The sequence below is a fragment of the Rhinatrema bivittatum genome, chromosome 16 (genome assembly GCF_901001135.1).
Source record: "Rhinatrema bivittatum chromosome 16, aRhiBiv1.1, whole genome shotgun sequence".
Lineage (NCBI taxonomy): Eukaryota > Metazoa > Chordata > Amphibia > Gymnophiona > Rhinatrematidae > Rhinatrema > Rhinatrema bivittatum.
Window position 1 is genome coordinate 13,251,645 of NC_042630.1, and position 21,132 is coordinate 13,272,776.

At 41.9% G+C, this 21,132-nt stretch overlaps 1 protein-coding gene across 1 annotated transcript; it reads left to right on the forward strand.

The window, feature by feature from the left end:
* Positions 1–2,212: 2,212 nt before the first annotated feature.
* On the forward strand, positions 2,213–17,008 carry LOC115077364 (olfactory receptor 6M1-like). The gene is made up of 2 exons (XM_029579659.1): positions 2,213–2,281; positions 16,037–17,008. Exons 1-2 carry the CDS (start codon positions 2,213–2,215, stop codon positions 17,006–17,008), a joined length of 1,041 nt encoding a protein of 346 aa, XP_029435519.1.
* Positions 17,009–21,132: the final 4,124 nt, after the last annotated feature.

Sequence of the window (21,132 nt, forward strand, 5' to 3'; positions counted from 1 at the left end):
CTAGTAACGGTAGCTTTTTAGAATCAAACTAGCAGCTGGGTCTGTCTTGCAGGCTGCAAGTTCTATAATAAGAGGAAGGCCCAGTGGAAATGCAGGCGCTCACATAGCCAGGCCTGTCCTGCAGACTGCGCAAGGGACCCAGGAGCCCAGATGTTCTGGCAAAGGTAAAACTTGTAATGCAGGCTGCTTAGATTATTACTGAGCTTCCCAGTTAGGGATGGATAAGTCCGATGTATGGGGGGAGGAAGTGGGAATTTTCTTCCAGCAGAACTGTTGGAGTACAAAGGAGGCAGAGAAAAAAGACTGCTGTGGAAGGAGAAATCTGTCAGGTTGTCTTACTCTGATGCTGGCAGCTCGGAAGCATCCTTAGCTATAGGGTCAGCATAGCTGGGCAAAAGGGATGAGCCAGTTCATCTTTTTTCAGCTTTCATGTACTATGCAAGGTCATCCCTATAATTTCCTGTTACATAATTTAAAAAACAGAAGGATCAAAGACGTCAGAGTGAATTAACAGGGTCTGAGAAATCAGTTAATCAATCCAAATCCATTTCATCTTCTCCCCTCCCAAAAAAAAAAAAACATCCTGTCATTTCCATTATATATCCCAATAAGTGTATCATAATACTATCATAGATATGCTTGTTTCGACCATCACATGTTTACATTACAAATGAATGTATAGAACAAAGTACATTCATGGTTGTTTACACATGTGCAGAACATGCTTAACACAGCAACATCAGAACAACCAGAGGGGTGAAATTTAAGTGAATGTAACTGGGCCACACACAAACAGAAATGTGGTACAATTGGGGCAGGGCATGGGCAGGACACGGGTTTTCCAGGGTGCTTCCAACAATTGTGCACATAACTATCTATTTTAAAACTGGTCTCTGTAGCATGCAGCAGCCGGTTATCCATGTATATTTATTTCTGCTCTTGATGAGGTGCAAGTCTCTAGGAGTCTCTGTTATGGCCTAATTCGACTGGATGATGAGGCTGGATCAGTTGGGGGGAGAAAAGGCTTAAGAGATAGAGGGGTCTGGATCAGCTCAATATGCGCAGGGCAAACTGGTAAACTGATTGGTAAAATTGGGATTTTCCTTCCAGTGAGAAGGTTTTACAATCTGCTTACCTACGTGCGTTAAAGCCTACGAACTCCTCAGGAAGATACTAAATCTACATTTCTTCCAGTTGGCTCTTAGAATTAGAAGCACACCTAAGCGAGATGGGTGTATTTTAATTCTTCATGCCTGATTGCCTGCGTATGCTACGCTCCCCGCCCGCAGCCGTCCCGCGCACGGGTCTGCTCACTTTCATGGTTCCACAGTGGGTCCCGGTGTCAGAAAATATGTTATTAAATTGTGTTTATTGATAATTAACTATATTCAGTGTAGTCAGTAATCAATAGGCCATAAGAGAAACAACATTGATTTCCATATGCCTTCTTTTTTTTTTCTAAAACCTTAGCACTAGTCAAAAAAGAAATAAATAAATAAAAAGGTCTCTCTTAGATGCCTTTCAACCCCCCTCCCAGACCTTGAAAGGAACAGCTTTGAAGCTAAATCCTTATCTCTGGTTGTGGAAGAAGCCCCTTCAAGGATTAAATTTTATAGCCTTACACAAACTCTTGATTAGCCATTTGGTTTCTCAGGAATGTTCAAAGAACTGAATTCTTATATCTGCCTAGCTGAGAAAGGCCTTTTCCATTTAATTAAATGCACCTGGAGTCCCCGGAAAGACAGGAATACTTATTATCTCTGCAGAATTAGGAAAAAAAAAATAAACGGAGATTTCTTTCCTTTGTACCACCTGGCACTGCTTGAGTTGCTTCTAATTTTCTTTGTCATAATGAAGGCAGTCTTTAACGATGTAACCGGAATTGGATATCTAAGTTCTCTCTGCCATTTGATCTGAACCTCTTCTAAAAACAATCTATTATGTATATCTTCCAACTGTTTATATGAATAAGAAATAGATCTTTTCTGGGGGTTGTCCAAGTCAAACCATGTCTTTAGTAATTGCCATTTAGCATCCAAAAAGGTGGGAGAGCCCAGAGAACGCAAATAATGTCTGGCTTGGAGATGTTGGAAATAGTCTGTAGCTGCTAGGCCATAAGATGACTGTATTTTCGAGAAGGTAAGTAATGTTCCATCCAAATGGATCAATTGCCCAATACAATATAGTCATGATCTATCCCAGAGGCGGAATCATGAAGAGTCTGAACCTGCAGGAAATACTGGATTACCGCAGAATGGAAGGAATGGCGATATCTTGTCCAGTAAGGAGAGCTTTTGTAATAGCCACCTCCAGGTCCATCGTAATGGTCTTAAAAGCAAATCCGAGTATATTATATTAGAAATAGAGGCATGAGGGACATGTAAAGCATAGCGTGGCGATATGGAAGCAAGTAATTGCGCTTCAAATGAAGTATCAGAAAAAAATTGCGTGCCTAGTAACCAATCACCAATATGTCTCAGATTTATTGCATGGTTATAAAGTTTTAAATCTGGAAGACCCAATCCCCCCATAGAGAATGGCTTCATCAATATTGATAATTTAATCCTCGGCCTTTTACCTCCCCATATGAATTTTGTTACTACTCTCTGATATCTAGCTACAGTGGCTTGTGTAAGAAGGAGAGGAAGAACACCAAGCATGTATAGCCAGCGTGGTAGAATTGTCATTTTGAGTAAATGAATATGTCCAATGAGAGAAAGTGGAAGTGGAAGCCATGCATATAGAAAGAGTTCTGTTTTTTGTTGCAAAGTGGATACATTCATTTCATACAAGTGAGCAAGTGATTTAGGGACCCAAATCCCCAAATATTTAATGCGATCACCTGCCCACTTCAAAGGAAATTCCCCATTCCATGGAATAGAGTTTGCCAACCCTATCATCAAAGCCTCTGACTTATCTAAGTTCAGGCGTAATCCAGCATAAAGCCCATACTCTGCAATTACCTCAAGAGCAACCGGAAGTGATTTGGTAGGATTTGTCAGATGCAGTAAAAGGTCGTCTGCAAATGCCGCAACTTTGAACATCACTGGTCCCATCTTTATCCCCTCTATGCCTGGATTCTCCTCCAATACACGTAATAATGGGTCCAGAGAAAGAACAAATAATAGGGGAGATAAGGGGCATCCTTGCCTGGTACCACGAGCTAGAGTAAAATCTTGAGATAATTCCCCATTAACCCAAACGTTAGCCTGGGGTCAATTATAGTCTTTAAAAAAGATATAAAAGACCCATGGAACCCATAATAGAGCCAATTTAAACAAACCCCCCACCCTCCTGACCCCCCCCAAGACTTACCAAAACTCTCTGGTGGTCCAGCGGAGGGTCTGGGAGCCATCTCCTGCACTCACACCCTCGACTGCTGGTTTCAAAATGGCACCGATAGCCTTTGCCCTTACTATGTCACAGGGGCTACTGGTGCCATTGGTCAGCCCCTGTCACATGGGTCAGGAGTGTGGGGGGGGGGGGTTGTAGTTAATTTAATTTTAGCCAGGATGAATAAGAATTAACATATAAACGTATTGGGGGCCTCCCTTGCCGAATGCAATGTATCTGCCCCCCGACAAATACGAATCCTGAATGCAACGTATGGCGTCCCTCTGCACATCCCTACTAGCTCTATCCCTCAGAAAGCTTCCATTGGCTCCCAGAGGTTAGGAATAATTGGCAGTCAATTTATACTTCCTGTTTATGCCAGGGTCTTGATGGTTCAACAGCTCAGAAGTACTGGTTATTCTACTTCTGTAATTTCTTGTTCTTGTGTTTCCAGTTTTCTCCTACTTGCTTCCATCTCTTTATCACTGCTTTGGATGGTCTACCAGGTAATTCAATGTGAATTGCACTAGCTACCAAATGAGTGGAGAGCACAGTTTAAGATAGTTACTAAGGTGTTTAAGCTTTGGAATAAAACAACTACTACTAATGTGCTGGCAACAAAAATTCAAAAGTATGTGTCCACAAGAGCCTTGAGATCACAGGATCACAATATATTACAGGTACCTGCTGTTAAAAGTTGTAGATTACATAGAAACATAGAACTGATGGCAGAAAAGGACCAAATGATCCATCCAGTCTGCCCAGCAAGCTTATGGTAGCACCAGTTGCGCTATACATCCTTTTATAAGACTGGCCTACTCCCCCACTGGCAAAGACTTTGTGTTTTTAACCCCTGCTTGCTGCCACTGTCCCAGTGAGGCGGCAGCCCTCCAACCTTCCGCTCCGTGAAGGTGGTACCCACTCTCATCCCACTCCGTGAATGCCGCAGTGGCCACTGCCACTCCATGTAGTGTGCTGCCGCCTCACCCACCCTTACCCTCATACGTAGTTTCCCAGGCCATTAAAGTAAGAGCCCTTGTTGGTTGTTGTCCAAGTCCTATTCCCCGTTATCTCTTGCCATTGAAGCAGAAAGCAATGTTGGAGTTACATCACAAGTATCAGGCTTATTGGTTAAGAGTAATAACAGCTGCATCAGCAAGTTACCCTCATGCTTATTTGTTTTCCCAGACCGTAAAATTAATTTCCTTACTGGTTGTTGTCCAAAACTAATTCCCCTTTTCCTCTTTTCACCCTGCCATTAAAGCAGAGAGCAATAATGAGTTGCATCAACAGTCTGAAGGCTTGTTGGTTACGGATAGTAACCGCCATACTAGCAAATTCCTCCCATGTGCTCTTTTCTCATTTCCATACTCTAGCCTTTAGGGATCCACAGCATTTATCCCATGCCCTTTTGAAATCTTTCACTGTTTTAGTCTTCACAACATTCTCGGGAAGGGCATTCCAGGCATCCACCACTCTCTCCGTGAAGAAATATTTCCTGACATTGGTTCTGAGTCAACCTCTCTGGAGTTTCATGAAGAGACCCCTAGTTTTACTGATTTATTTCCAACAGAGGTTTGTCAAAATGTGCATCATTAAAACCTTTCAGGTATCTGAAGGTGTGTATCATATCTCCCCTGCATTTCCTCTCCTCTAGGCTATACATATTCAGCGCCTTCAATCTCTCCTCATAAGTCATTTGGTGGAAACCCCCCCACATTTTTGTCACCCTTCTATGGACTGCCTCCTCCTGTCTCTCTCCCTTTTGAGATACGGTCTCCAGAACTAACACAATACTCCAGGTGAGGCCTCACCAAGGACCTGTAACTTGTAATAGAACATTCAATTCATAGCCCCTACTTTGTGGAATGCTCTTCCAGTAGAGATTCACTGTATTACAAAATTTAAGTTTTAGGAAAGCATATGAAGGCATTTCATTTTTCAATTGCTTTTAAGTAAATAATGCATATTGAGGTAGATTTTAAAAAAGTGCGCCTTCGCGTACTTTTGTTGGCGCATCAGGCGCAAACAAAAGTACGCTGGATTTTAGTAGATACGTGCATAGCCGCGCGTATCCGCTAAAATCCTGGATCGACGCGCCCAAGGCTGTTGATTTTGTGTAGCCGGCGCGCGCCAAGCCGCGTAGCCTACCTCCGTTCCCTCCGAGGCCGCTCCGAAATCGGAGCGGCCTCGGAGGGAATTCTCTTTTGCCCTCCCCTCACCTTCCCCTCCCTTCCTCTACCTAACCCACCCCCCCCCCGGCCCTGTCTAAAAACCCCCCCCCCTACCTTTGTCGGGGGATTTACGCCTCCCGGAGGGAGAAGTAAATCCCCGCGCGCCAAGACGCAACCCGGGGGCAGTTCCAGAGGGCACGGCCACGCCCCCGGACCGCCCCGGACCGAAACCACGCCCCCGGGCCCGCCCCCAAAACGCCGCATCCCGCCCCCGAAACGCTGCGCCGATCGGCCCTGCCCCCGACACGCCCCCTCGAAAAACCCCAGGACTTACGCGAGTCCCGGGGCTCTGCGCGCGCCGGCAGGCCTATGGAACATAGTCGCACCGGCGCGCAAGGCCCTGCTCGCGTAAATCCGGGCGGATTTATGCGAGCAGAGCTTTTAAAATCCACCCCATTGTATTTTTAGTTCTGTGACATTTGTTTGATTATTTTGAATGTAATATGTTGTACTCCACACCGAACATTGTATGGATTTATCAGAATATAAGAAGAGCTAAATAAATCAAAAAGCAAATAAATAAACAAATACATACATAAATAAAGTGACCTTGATCTGGCCCACAGCCACGCTTCTGTTCAGAGAATGGTTTTCTGCTTGCTTAGAAAGTTCTCAATGTATCTCAAGTCTCTGTTCTTTTAATCTATCTCTACAAATTGTTACTTACATGAACAGCTTTATAAATTGCCCTCTAAAAATCAAAGGTATAAGAGAACCATTCTGGAGACTTTAAAGATCACAACTAATACTTTGGGTGGGGCATAAGTGGATTATTATAGGGTTAAATTTTTGAAAGATTTATCCATTCAAAATGTCTCCCTTTTTTCCAACTACATTTCTGTATTTAAAATTGCTACCCACCGAAATACATCAAAAGGGGGCATAGTTAGGGAAATTTTGGAGCTACTGCACTACATTTCTGTATTTAAAATTGCTACCCACCGAAATACATCAAAAGGGGGCATAGTTAGGGAAATTTTGGAGCTACTGCACCACTGTATCAGTATTATTGCACTACACAGTAAGTTTACCATGCAGTGTGATAAACCCTATAAGAGAGAGAGACCATCTACAAGGCCCTTATAGTAGTTAAGTATTTACATCTCTATAGGATGACCGCCTAAAAGGTCGAGGTGAGGTGTTAGTGGTGGTTTAGGGGCCAGTTTTGCATATAGAGTGAGACGTACGAACAGCACAGTACACCTTGGTGAAGATTTGACATCATTTGGAGTGAGGAAAGTCTAAAAAAGATGAAATTTTGTTCTATGTTCTCTCGCCCTAGCATCAAGCATCCTCTCAAACAAGACAAAGATTCATCAAGCATTGATCCACACCTAAAAATGTACAACACATTGGTATGATTGCTATGACCACAGCTTTCCTTGCTGTGGTTGGTTATTCCAAGAGCACAGCAAGCAATCTGAGACTTCAAACTGAGCAGAGGATTTTGTGAGGTTACCCAGTAGGAGTGTGCATCACTCATTTTATTTGTCATTTTATTTTTCTTTCATTCTTTAATTACATTTTGTTTAGAATCGTTTTGAAAAAATGTGGGTAATTTTTGCTTCTAGAGCTGGAAGCATAAACTATGGGTTAAACATCCAGTGCTGCTCCTGATAGATGCAGTGCTGCAAGCGCCAGAAGCAGGTAACTTCGTATCCCGCTCCTGACAAGGAATAATTTTTTTGCATTGGGGGGGGGGGGGGGTTTGAGTTTCCGGTATCTTGAAACCATAGATGTGTGGGTGGGAGGGTCTCCAGGCAACCCACTTAAATCAAAAAAGAAACCAGGAAGGAGTATTGGGACCAGGCCTGAATGGTAACTCACAGCACTTTTGTCTTATTTCGGGGGGGGGGGGGGGGGGGGGATGCATGGCCTGATAGGGCTGTATATTAAATTTAGGGAAAGTGAGGGTCAGAATCAGCCATAGGTCTCTTTATTTAGTTTTGCTCTGTTTGTTTTGTTTTGGGTTTTTTTTTTGTTGGTTTGTTTTTTTGCTTTGACAGCACTACTTTGAAGATATTCAGTTAAGTAGAAATTATCAGTCCATACAAGGCCGGATAACTTACCAACTTTCCCAGCTATATTCAAACATAGCCAGTTAGGTTTATAAGTTATCCGGTTACATGTAGCTAGATAACTTTAAGCAAGTATATTCAGCGAGGCAGTTATCCTGCTGAATATATGAAACAAAATATCCAGCTAACTTTTAACAGAAAACCTGTCCATTAACCGGCATAATGAATATTACCCCAAGTGGGTTTTGATTATTATACCCACTGCAATTAAGTTATTCCCTGTAGAATGAAACTTTTCTTATTGTAAATCCTTTCAGATTTAATTATACCCTATAGACACCATAGTTGATGTAATAAAGAGGCAGGTGCTTCTCCATATAGCGCCTAAGATATAAATAGACAGAAAGGAAGATGTGACTCATATTGCATTGTTGCATGTAAGAACATAAGAACATGCCATACTGGGTCAGACCAAGGGTCCATCAAGCTCAGCATCCTGTCTCCAACAGTGGCCAATCCAGGCCATAAGAACCTGGCAAGTATCCAAAAACTAAGTCTATTCCATGTTACCATTGCTAGTAATAGCAGTGGCTAATTTCTAAGTCAACTTAATTAATAGCAGGTAATGGACTTCTCCTCCAAGAACTTATAGAAATGAAATGAAACATAGAAATGACGGCAGAAGAAGACCAAACGGCCCATCCAGTCTGCCCAGCAAGCTACGCACTTTATCCATTTTTTCCCCTTTTTTTCTCTCCCACCTGTTACTATTGGCTTCCAGTACCCTCCAGCCCTAATTCCCCTCCACCCCACCACCAATTTAGAGAGCAGCGCCGTATCTGCATCCAAGTGAACGTCCAGCTCAATTAGGGGTAGTAACCGCTGTAACAAGCAGGCCACACCCTTATCCCATACTCTTACCCACCCCTGTTTTTATTTTTGTTTGTTTTTTTGTTTTTTGGGGGTTTTTTTGGAGATAGCAGCCCTCCATCCTTCCGCTCCATGAAGGTGGAACTCAACTACTGGCCACTGGCATCCCGCTCTGTGAATGCCTCTGTGGCTACTGCCGCTTTTTTAAACACAGCTATACTAACTGCACAAGACATGAGGACAAATGCACAATAATGACTGCTGAAGTTATACAGAAGAAACAGTGTGGCCCAGATGCATGGGTGAAGAAGCTTCCAGTCATCCAGCTGGAGTGGTAACAGGTATGTGCTTATTTACTAACACTGAAATCATCACTTTGGTCTGTACACTTCCCTGGGCTTTACTGCATCACCACACAAGGTTTCCATCTCATACCGACAGAAATAGGTGGGTCTGCGCCGACTGGCCAGAGCCCAACCCATAACCGAAGCGCCGTCCTCCCCACGAAGGACGGCGGGACGTAAAATGGAGGGAGAAGAGGCGCACGACGCTAGCGAGCGAGCCGGGGCACGATCGGGCACACCCCCCCTTACGCACGCAAGAGCAAGTATGTGGCACTAAGCCACGCCCTGGGCTTCGGCGCCGATAGGGAGCGGCGCCGGCTGATGATGCCAGCGGCCCTTTAAAGGGCTGCGACGGAGGCCAGAGATCCCTCTTGTTGACCGCGCGCCTGAAAATCCCACCCACCCACCCTTGGAAATAAGTTAAAAAAAAAACAAAAACTTGGCAATGTCTTTAAAGAGCGATGTTCGAAGGGAAGAGAAACACTGTGGGTTATACTAAGCTCTCAATATTATGATGTGTACCTGGTTATAACTGCTAACATATTCAGCAGATAGCATGCTTAGGTTAGTTAGTACAGTCAAAATATTATGCATTGTGGCGGGTTATTGTCGCAGCTGAGAAGAAGGGGGCGGTTACCCGGGCCGGTTGGGCATATTGCAAGTGGTGCTGGTGACATCACAGGACGGCGTGGTAGCCGATCGGCGCCTGGGGCGGCGCTAGAAGGTGGGGGCGTGGAATGCGCCAATGGCCGGGGCTCACTTAATGGTGGAGAAGGCGGGTGGCCCATGGAGTAAGGCTGCCTTGCTTGGTCCCTACGGCGGGCAGCGGTGGAGACATCACACCGGCTCGGGTATCCAGGAAAGTTTTTCTTGACATGTTAAATAAAAGCTGCGGCCTTATTATACCAACAACAGTTTCTGTGTTATATGTGTACTCAAAAGAAATGCATTTGTATCTAAGGTACGGTAAGGGATCAGAAGGTAGGGACGACGGCCAAGTGGGGTGGAGTGACGGCTGCTAGTGTTATGGATATCTTCAGGATAAGGGTTGGTGACACTGATGTAGCTGATATTATGCCCTCTCAAAATTTGATGGTATTAACATTGTTGTTACTCATCAGATTAATGCAGAGATGCAATATAGGTAGGCTTCTGGCCACTCCAGGTTTTTACACATCTATCCTATGATTTTGATTTAAAATAAAAGAAGTAGAACAATAATAGCAGAATGTTATACGGATACAAATTCAGAAATCAGACCCGACCAAAATAACTATTTGTATTTTTTTTGTTAATTTGATTTATCTTCCACTTTTAAGCACATCAGAGCAGATTACATTAAGGTACTGTAGGTATTTTTCTGTCTTCAGAATTCAACCTAATGTATTTATGGTCCAATAACTATTATCACGATCTCCAATGTTTCTTTACAATCCTAGGGTCAACACTGGAGCAAACGTTTGTAGCCTCGACCAGAATAAAACTAATCCAATGGCAAGGGCATATTTAAAAAGCTTTTTTTTTAAATTTGATTTCAAAATAGAAAACAGCAAATCATCACAAAAACCACCTCCCACCATAACTAACAAAGAAAACAACAGCATCATCTAATTCTACTTTCAAGTAAATGAAGTGTTTATTTTTAATTTATTGAATTGTTTAGGCAAATAATTCATCATCTCAACTCCCTGGTATTTCTTGATTCAGCTGTAGAGGGGATCTTTAAAGCTGTGCTCATTCTGCAGGATCGTATTCTGAGGAAACTATTGGAATGGGCCAGAAAAAGTTGGGAAGATAATTCACCATTCCTGGTTGAAAATGAATTGTAGGGTGGTTTTCTCATTTACATTGATCTTTGTCCAATTTTGCCAGTGCTTAGTAGGTTTGTGAGGATTTCTCAAGCTCCAGACTTGTAACTGGAGGTTACAGGTATGTCCTACATGGTCTTAGGATGTTCAGTGAGTTGTTATAGTGGACTAGGGGATGAAAGGCTCTCAAAGGAGAGGGTGACCATGTCTGTCTGTGGTAGCACAGTTTTCTTTAATCAGATCCCAAAATATTGTTAGAGAACTCCAGATGAGTAGCTCTGAAATCTGATCTGAATTACTGTTATTTACAAACTGCTCTACAGGCACTATTGAGTGCGCAAAGTCATCACAAATCTGTGCCGAGTGTTTGAACTGATCATTTCACACAGAACTGTAACTAAATGCATCACCGGCTTCCTTGTCTTAGAAATAACCCAAGGAACTTGTTAGGCATGTTTATCTGTTCCTAACCATCTTTCATAAACTATATATCCTTCTCAGTTTCCGCTCTGGGTTTTTTTTCCCTCTTATAGGCAATATATAGTGCATTTGCTAGCAGGATCCCAATGTTACTCCTATTCCATGTCTCCTCACTGGTCTGAATATCATAGGGTCTTATTTTCCTTGCTGAGCTCATGACGTTACCAGAAATTTCCTCTATTGCCATATTTCTGGAAGTATTCCTGCTTTCAGCTCCTCTCTGCACTGCTGAATACACACAAACTGTTTCACAAACTGAACTCACTCTAATACTCTGAACTCTCACTCTAAGGTATGCAAACAACATTGTTTAAGGCACTATCAATAAAACCACAGACTGTACCATCAAAACTTAGGAATAATTTGACAAAATGCTTAATTATTTTCTGTAATTATTACAAAGCATCAATGTTTACACAAATATTTGGTTTTCTTTCCATTATAGAGCCTAAAAATAGGTGCATGAAAACATGCATGTGGTGATATTAGGGTGTAGCCAATCTCGGCAGTTCTAGTGATAGCATTTCAACATGAACCCCTACCAGTTCACCTAGACCTCCTACCCAAAAATCTGAGACCAAAGAAAATTAGACACCAATGTCAAAATGTGTGGGTCAGTTAGTAGGTTTAAATGTGATTGGACAAGTTCATTAATGTATGTGCATACCTTTTACAAAATAGAAACTTGAGTGCCTACTTATGAACCACAGAGAATGACCCTAGACCACCTACTGCAATTACGTTCAAGGATTACAAAATCTCATGTATGTGCGTACATGTTATCTCTTCACATACATGCTTTGTTACATGTGAAACTCCTATGGACTCTCTACCTGGGTAACAACAAGCAAGGTGGAGAGAACATTGCACAAATCTCATCTTGGAGTGAGTTTCCTCACCCCATAGGTCATCAAATCTTCACAAGAGACCACTGTTCTGTTCGTACGTCTCACGTTGAATGTGAAAGTGGCCCCTAACCCCCTACACTAATACTTAAACCTCACCTCGAGTTACTAGGTGGGCCTCCCATAGGGATACAAATACCTGTCTAGGGAGGAGACACTATGGCAACGTGTTCTCTCTCTCTCTCTCTCTCTCTCTCTCATCTGTCAGGAGACATCATGAACCACAATAAACTCTTGCCGGCCTGTAGCACGTGTGATTGCACAACATAACACAAATGAAAGATGTGTAGTTATTGGCCACACTAACAGTGCAGCTGTTTCGCAGCACATGATAAACCCTCCCTACTTTACATTTGCTCCACCCCCTGAATACAAAATTAAAAATTTGCATTCACAAACCACATTAACTGCTGTTAGCGTGGTTTGCAGAATTATCATGCACGGTAACTCCTTGGAAAATGAGGCCCTTAATTTGACCTCGAAATCAGAAAATGGTTATTGCAGGGATTAGAGACCATTTGAACCACTATGTGACCGCTCCTGCGGATATAGTGCACAGATTTTTAGAGTACTATATGGATCTCTATGGGAAGAAGGGCCAAGATCTTGATGTCACTTCCACATTTTTCCAAAAGATACAATGGCCACGCTTGTCTCAAGATCAGCAGTCGCTATTAAATACACCTATTGCTGACCAAGAAATATATTAGGTGATTCAAGGCTTGAAGCAGGGAAAAGCTGGGGGCCAGATGGATTAGGGGCAGAATTCTATAAAATCCTCAAATTTCACCTTTTGACCTCACTTTCTAAATTTTATAATGAGTTGGTTAATACCATGGAGTTACCCGCTGAGACAAACCAATCGGTTATTGTGGTCCTACCAAAAAAGGGCAAAGACCAGGCAGATGTGGGCTCATATAGACCTATTTCCCTGCACAATGTCGATCTTAAAATACTGGCGGCCCTCCTAAATCAAATTTAACTGTTTGCGATGTACAGCGCCTGCGTGCTGGGCTATCTCGATTTCTCTGGAAGGGTAAGAAGGCATGGATAAAGTACACTGTTTTGGAACACTCTAGGGAGGCGGGAGGTTACAGGTTGCCTGATTTCCGGCTATATAATGCAGCCTGCCAGCTGAGGTTTCTGGGGGAATGGATTGTTGATCAATACTGCTACTGTGATGAGGGTTTACTGAATAGCATGACCGCTCCCTGGACACCTCTCTCTCTTCCTCAGTTAAACCCGAAGGGGTTGCAAGCGCTGGTTTTCCCTAGAAGATTAATCTACCCTTGCATCTACCCTTAATCTACCCTTGCATCTACCCTTGCATCAAAACCCTGAGGGGTCTTGCATCTTTGATGACTCCACTCCTGGGAAATTTGGACTTTCGTCCAGGCCGAGACTGTAGGGGCATTTTTCAACTCTGGGCCACCCAGGGGGTGGTGTATCTTTTTCACATGTTTGATCCTGAAACCCATGAACTTGTGGACTTCCAAACCCTAACTAGAACCTTTCATATACCACCCAAACATTTATTTGGATATCTACAAGCCCGACATTACATTCAACTTGCCGTGGAAACTTTATTTGCCACAAAACTTTTTGACACAACATGTCTTGCTAATTCTATCACGGGTTGGAAAAGGCTGGGTGCGGAATACAAATGCAGGGACCATCTGACTATACTAGCCTCCCGCTGGTCGACCATCCTGGATAGCGAGGTGACATCTGACCACCTGTAGCGCTGGTTCAAGTCTTTACACAGACAGAACCCGGATCTGGGGCTTCGGGAATTACAGTATTGAATCCTTCACTTATCGTATTATGATGACGTGAGGCATTTCCGAATGGGCCTTACGGATTCCCCGCTTTGCATCAAGTGTGGCAAAGAGGAGGGCAATCTACAGCACCGCCTTCTCCACTGTACAACTGTTAATCTTCTCTGGACTCAGGTGTTGCAGGTTGTCTCTCAATGTACCGGCATTCCCATACATTGTGCGGGTGCCATGGTGGTTACTCATCCGCTGCACAGTTCTCTCCCCTGTCCACTATCCAAAGCCAAATTTGCTCATCTAGCGATGTTACTGACATGTCGGACCATTCTCTCCATGTGGGTGGAACCCAACACCGTGCCCCCAGTTACAGCTTGGTATTCCCGGATGACATGGACTGTCTTATGGGACATCGTGCATGAGCTAAGCAGTATGAGAATGTTGGCAGGTTTTCTTTCAGGGCCTCCCTAGAGGGATGCAGGTGAACTTACACACTGCGGGCTACTCTAATGTGTGGACCTAAGCTTTTTCCTTGGTCTCGGGTGGGGGTGGGGGGGGTAGGGGAAGTGCTAGAATGGCTGCTGGACATATGATCTCGTTAAGCTTACTATGCTGTCTCTCATTACAGGTGATACTACCTTTGCTGTCCTTGTCTCTTCCTCCCTCAATTCCCCCCCGTAGGTCCTCCCACATCAGAAGACAATGCTGATCCCTTTTCCCTTCTGCTTTTCCTTCTACAATCCAATCTGATCTCCCCCTCTCTTGTTGCGCCACTTTTTAGTACCCCTCCCTTTTAAATTTGAATTTCTTTTCATGCAGTTACTCTTTTTAATGCATTCATGTATCATTTACTTCATAATTATTCTCTTACTCTATGCCTCCCTTCCACTACTTTGTTCAATTGTTCTTATGTAAAACCGTTGGCGAGTTACTGTTTAATGTAATTGTTTTATATATAGCCTCGGGCATCTATGTAAAGCCCTGGGCAATTTTCTGTTTTATTGTTCTATGGAAACTTACTGTTTAATTGTTTTCTGTAATGCCTTTGGGCGTTTATGTAAAGCCCTGGGCGATTTTATGTTCCTTGTAAACCGGAGTGATTTGTATTTCATACAGGAACTTCGGTATAGAAAAATTATAAATAAATAAATAAATAAAAGATGTATGTATGCATGTGAGATAGCGCTTGTGGGGAAGGGGAAGTGCCTAGGCTTGGGACTTAAATGATTGTTTCGGGGGAAAGTGGGGTACAGCGTTACTGGTTGCGCAAGCATAACAGGAAAACCGAAGGTCAGGGGTATGTGTACGGCTATGTTTCTCCCATGTTTCATATTTTCTCTGCAACCTGATATTTCACATTGTGGCTTGACTTATGTCTTGTAACTGTTTACTGTGCATACTGTTCAGCGTGCAGCCTTTTTGCATGGCTTTGTACTACCCTTCACCAATAAAAATAATTTTGAAAAAAAAAATTGTATTTAAGACTTACCAGAGTTTAAATGGATTTAAAGCCAAGTGTGTGACACTGCTGTTGTGGGACTTTAACAACATTTTAAGCAGACTTTCTCTCATGTGGCTGAATCTTAGCACTTATCAAGATATAAAAATAAGTCCTATCACTTGAAAACAGGCAGACTAAGCCACTGTGTTTGGGATTTGTAATTCTGAAAATTAGCAACAAAACATTAAATTAAGAGTAGCATAATAAAAAGGTGTCCACATAGTTATTAGTATTTATTTATTTATTTTATTTATTCGTTTTTATATACCGATGTTCGTAGGAAACATCACATCGGTTTACAATGAAATGTCAAATACACAATTAAAATACATTTGAATTGCAAAATTATAATCATGAAATCATAAAACACATAGAATTCTTAATAAAACATCTAAAAACAATAAGAAAAAATACATCAAATTCTTTAGAAAACATGTAAAAAACAATAAGAAAAAATAAAATACTAAATCAAGGAACTTGAACTATAGAGTTAATAGAATGCTTGTTGAAAGAGCCAAGCTTTGACTCCTTTCTTAAATGTTCCAATAGTATTTATAGTAAAAATAATAAGACATATAATATATTAGATGAAAGAAAACTAGATTTACAGTTCGAAAAAGAGAAAGGAATGGAGCTAGGAAGAAGACTTTCATATTGTGCAGAATCAAGCCAAAACTAGTACATTCTGTGGGATGGGCCAAAGACTTTATTTTCTTTATGTGCGCAGTTCCATGTCCTACATTAATCTTTATTTTCTATTTGTTTCTGCAGATGGAAATTATCTCAGACTTGGGACTTGGAAATAAAAGCAGGGTGACAGAGTTCATTTTCCTGGGATTTGGGTTCCCTCACACTTCTGAACTTCAGATTCTGCCCTTCATGGCTCTCCTCCTGATCTACATATTAATCTTGACTGGGAACAGTCTGATCATCGCCTTGGTATACATCGATTCCCACCTTCACACACCCATGTACTTCTTCCTCAGCAACTTGTCTTTCATTGATATCTGGGTCACCACTTGCATCGTCCCCAGGATGCTGCTAGACACCTTGTCAGAGAGAATGTCCATTTCAATTGCTGCTTGTTTTACACAAATCTATTTTTATTTCTTCTTGGGAGTAGCAGAGTTTATTCTCCTGGCAGTCATGTCCTATGATCGCTATGTGGCGATCTGCCGTCCCCTGCACTATGAGACCATTATGAGTGGTAGAGTTTGCCTATGGCTTGTCCTCATCTGTTGGGGAGGATCTTTCCTGCTGACTACATTTCCTGCCATTTTTATCATACAGCTATCATTCTGTGGTCCTAATATCATAGACCATTTCTTCTGTGACACGGCGCCTTTGATGGAGATTGCTTGTTCTGATACCCAACCTCTTAAATTGATTATTTTTATCCTTGCCTCATTTACATTGTTAAGTTCTTTCTTTATCACCTTGATATCCTATATATGTATCATCTCCACCATCCTGCATATGCCATCCACTGGGAGGAGCCAGAAGGCCTTCTCCACCTGTGCCTCCCATCTCGTTGTTGTTATATTGAACTATGGAAGTTGCATTTTCACGTATGTGATACCCCACATTAAGATAAAAAACCTGAATAAAATGGTGGATTTATTAAGTGCCATTGTAGCTCCCTTGCTAAACCCTTTCATCTATACTCTAAGAAATGAGAAAGTTAAACAGATCATTAAAGACAAAATTAGTAAGAAACTGAGGTGTCCTGCTTGGAAGACTTAATTGTGATTATTGAGGATATTCTCTGAAGTTATTATTTTTCTCCAAATACACAATTAAATCAACAAAGCAATGGATAAAAATGTTTACTCCTAAAATATTTAGTATCACCTAAAGCAAATGTTATGCAAAATTATCAAGATATGAAATAATATATTATTATAAATTCTATGCATCATTTCATCTCTTAGCAGTGAAAACTAATTCAAACCTGTGTAAAGCAATTTTTTGTATAAATGAAGTTTAATATAAGTTATCAACCAACTCACCTGGGTGTGTATATTAGTAATATCTGGCCAGCCCAAGTGTACTGAGCTTGCTAGACAAACTGAAATCATTTGTCTGTTTTTTGTATCCAGAAAATAATTTTTTTAAATGTTGATTTTATAATATCATTTTCTAGCTAATTGGAGAATTTGGCAAGAACAATGGAAGATTACCATTAAAGCACAAGAAGCAATGTCTGTCTTTAGAGTTCACCTGAGAGTATCGCTAGTATCGATAGCTTTTTAGAATCAAACTAGCAGCTGGGTCTCTCTTGCAGGCTGCAAGTTCTATAATAACAAGAAGGCCCAGTGGAAATGCAGGCGCTCACATAGCCAGGTCTGTCTGGCAGACTGCGCAAGGGACCTAGGGGCCCAGATGTTCTGGCAATGGTAAAACTTGTAATGCAGGCTGCTTAGATTATTACTGAGCTTCCCAGTTAGGGATGGATAAGTTCGATGTATGGGGGGAGGAAGTGGGAATTTTCTTCCAGCAGAACTGTTGGAGTACAAAGGAGGCAGAGAAAAAAAGACTGCTGTGGAAGGAGAAATCTGTCAGGTTGTCTTACTCTGATGCTGGCAGCTCGGAAGCATCCTTAGCTATAGGGTCAGCATAGCTGGGCAAAAGGGATGAGCCAGTTCATCTTTTTTCTAGAGATGTGCTTTGTGTTTTGCTACCGGGTAGTTTTTTGACTCGGATACTTCGTGGTAAAGTTCGGTTTTTATCGTTTAGCTTTTTTGCAAAAAAAAAAAAAAAAACTAAACGGGGAAAACCGAAACCGGGCCAAAAAACGACGCGGGAAAACAAAGCTAAAAAAAAAACCACCCCACGCATTTAAATTAATTTTAATACATTACATACACCCCCCCCCCCCACATCCCGATCCCTCCCCAAAACTTACCAACATCCCTGGTGATCCAGCGGGGTCCCGGGTGCCATTTGTCCCTCCGTGCCGTGCCCAGTGTGCTAGTGCTAGCCACACTCAAAATGGTGCCGAATAGCTTCTGAACTACTATGTCACAGGGGCTACCGGCGCCATTGGTCAGCCCCTGTCACATGGTAGGAGAACCAACCAATGGCGCCGAAATCCCCTGTAACATAGTATGGGCAAAGGCTATCGGCGCCATTTTGATTATTGGCAGCCGATGACGACATCGCTCCAGGACCCCCGCTGGACCCCCAGGGATTATTGGCAAGCCTTGAGGGGGTCAGGAGGCCCCCCAAGCTGGCCAAAAAGCTTGCCAATAATCCCTGGGGGTCCTGCTAACTGTAAGGAACAAGCTATCCAGCTAACTTTCATCAAAAAACTTGTCCTTTAACCGACATAATGAATATTACACCCAGTGGGTTTTAGTTCTGAGACGAAAAACCACACTGCAATTAATTTATTCCCAGTAGAATAAGGTGGTTGTTTTTATTGCAAATCATCCATCTCGCATTTATTTATACCCTATAGACACTATAATGGATGTAATAAAGAGGCAGGTGCTTCTCATGGTGCCTATGATATAAATAGAGGGGATGAAAGTTGTGACTCGTATTGCAGTGTTGCATGTAGATCAAGGTAATAAGACAAGTACACATTAAGGACTGTTGAAGTCATACAGAAGACACAGTGTGGACCAGATGCATGGGAAAAGAAACTTCCAGTCATCCAGTTAGAATGGTAACAGGCATATGTTTATTTACTAACACTGAAATCATCACTTTGGTATGTATACCTTCCTGGGCTTTACTGCATCATCACACAAGGTTTCTGTCCCATATTGACAGAATGGATGTCTTCAGGGTAAGGGTTGGTGACATCGATGCACCTGATATTATACTCTCTCAAGGTTTGATTGAATTTAACACTGTCGATACTCATCAGATTAATGCAGAGATGCCATAATTGCACTCTAGGTGCTTACACATCTTCCTAATTATTTTGATTTGAAATGGAAGAAACAGAACAAATAATAAAAGAATGTAATAGAGATGCAAATTAAGAAATCAGAAGACAAAATATCTATTTGTAAATTATTGTTTGTTTTATTTATTTTTTTGTTTATTTGATTTATATTCCGCTTTCAACATATCAAACCACATTATATTCAGATACTGTAGGCATTTCTTTGTCTTCAGAATTTAAAGTATATTGGATGGTCCAATAAATAATATCACGATCTCCAATGTATCCTTACAATCCTGGGGTCAACATTGGAGCTGACATTTGTAGCCTGAACCTCAATAAATCCAATCCAATGGCAAAGGTATGTTACAAAAGCTTTTTTTTCACTTTGATTTCAAAATAGAAAACAGCAAATCATCACAAAAAAAAACTCCCGCCATAACTAACAAAGTAAACCCCAGCACAAACAGATTCTATTTTCATTTAACTGAAGTTATTTTGTTGTTTTTTTGGCTTGATTAGGCAACTAATAAACCATCTCAGCTACCTGGTATTTCTTTATTCAGCTATAAAGAGAATCATTAAAGCTGTGCTCATTCTGCAAGATCGTATTCTGAAGAAGCTTTTGGAATGGAGCAGTAACTTTTGGGATGATGTTTCACAACTCCTCATTCAAATAGAATTGTTGGGTGGTTTTCTTATTTACTTTGAAATTTGAAGCCTGAAAAATCCCCACAAACCTGGTAGGCACTGGCAAAATTGCACAAACTTGTAACCAGAGGTTAGAGGGCCGTCCTAAATGGTCTTACATACTAATATAGTAACATAGAAATGACGGCAGAAAAGGACCAAATGATCCATCCATCAGCCCAGCAAGATTCTTATGGGGGTATCTGCTGCTCCATGCAGGTTACCCCCATGTTTCTCTTATGGGTAGTAATTTCCACTCCGCACAGTTATCCCCAAGCCTTATGATAAGCCATAAAATAATTTAATGTTAGCAACATTTTTAATGGGTGATGAGCCTTCTTGAAAAGTCAGATAGTGTTGCTTGATGTGCTTTGCTTGTGGACCTGGTCTTAGAAGCAATTCTGTGTTTTTTCTTTTTACGTCTGCATATTAGTACCCCAGACCATAAACGTCATAGCCCGTCTTAGTGGTCAACTGAATCCAATTCCTCTTCCATCCACACCATCACCACAGCTGTCAAAGTGGAGAGCAATGTTGCAGTTGTGTCAAACGCATCAAGGATTATTGGTTAAGGTTATAATCCCATGCTTTCTGTTAAGGATAGTAACTGCTGCTCCATGCAGGTTACTCCCATACTTATTACTTCCCCAGACCACAAAAGTCAGGAACCTCATTGGTTGTTGTTTGAATCCACCTCCCCTTTCCCCCTGCTGTTTAAGTGGCTAGCCATGTTTTAGTTTCATCAAAAGCATCAAGGCTTATTGATTAAGGTAGTAATCACCACACCAACAAGTTACTCCCATGCACTCTTTACCTCATTTCCATCCTCTAGACTTTATGGATCCACTGTGATTATCCCATGCTCCTTTGAATTATTTGACTGTTTTTGTCTTTATGACCACCTCTGTGTGAAGAAATATTTCCTGACATTGGTTCTGAGGCATCTCACCATGGAGTTTCATTTCGTGACCCCAACTTCTACTGATTTCTTTCCAACAAAAATGTTCAAGGTTCATGTATCATTAAAACATTTCAAATTTCTGAAGGTCTCTATGATATTTCCCCTGTACCTCCTCTCTTCTGGGGTAGGCATTTTTAGATCCTTTAGCCGCTCCTGACAAGTCTTCCAATACTGACCCCACACCATTTTGGTCGCCCTTGTCTGGAATACCTCCACCATATCTCTATCAATTTTTAGTTATGGGCTCTAGTACACCATACTCCAGATGTTGCCTCACCAAGGACCTATACAAGACCACTATCATTTCCTTTTTTCTTACTG

Bases quoted from the DNA above. Each gene is read 5' to 3' on its own strand.
- LOC115077364 (XM_029579659.1), top strand. From the start codon at position 2,213: ATGAAGAGTCTGAACCTGCAGGAAATACTGGATTACCGCAGAATGGAA. The intron at 2,282-16,036 runs GTAAGGAGAGCT...TTGTTTCTGCAG, and splicing joins GAATGGCGATATCTTGTCCA to ATGGAAATTATCTCAGACTT.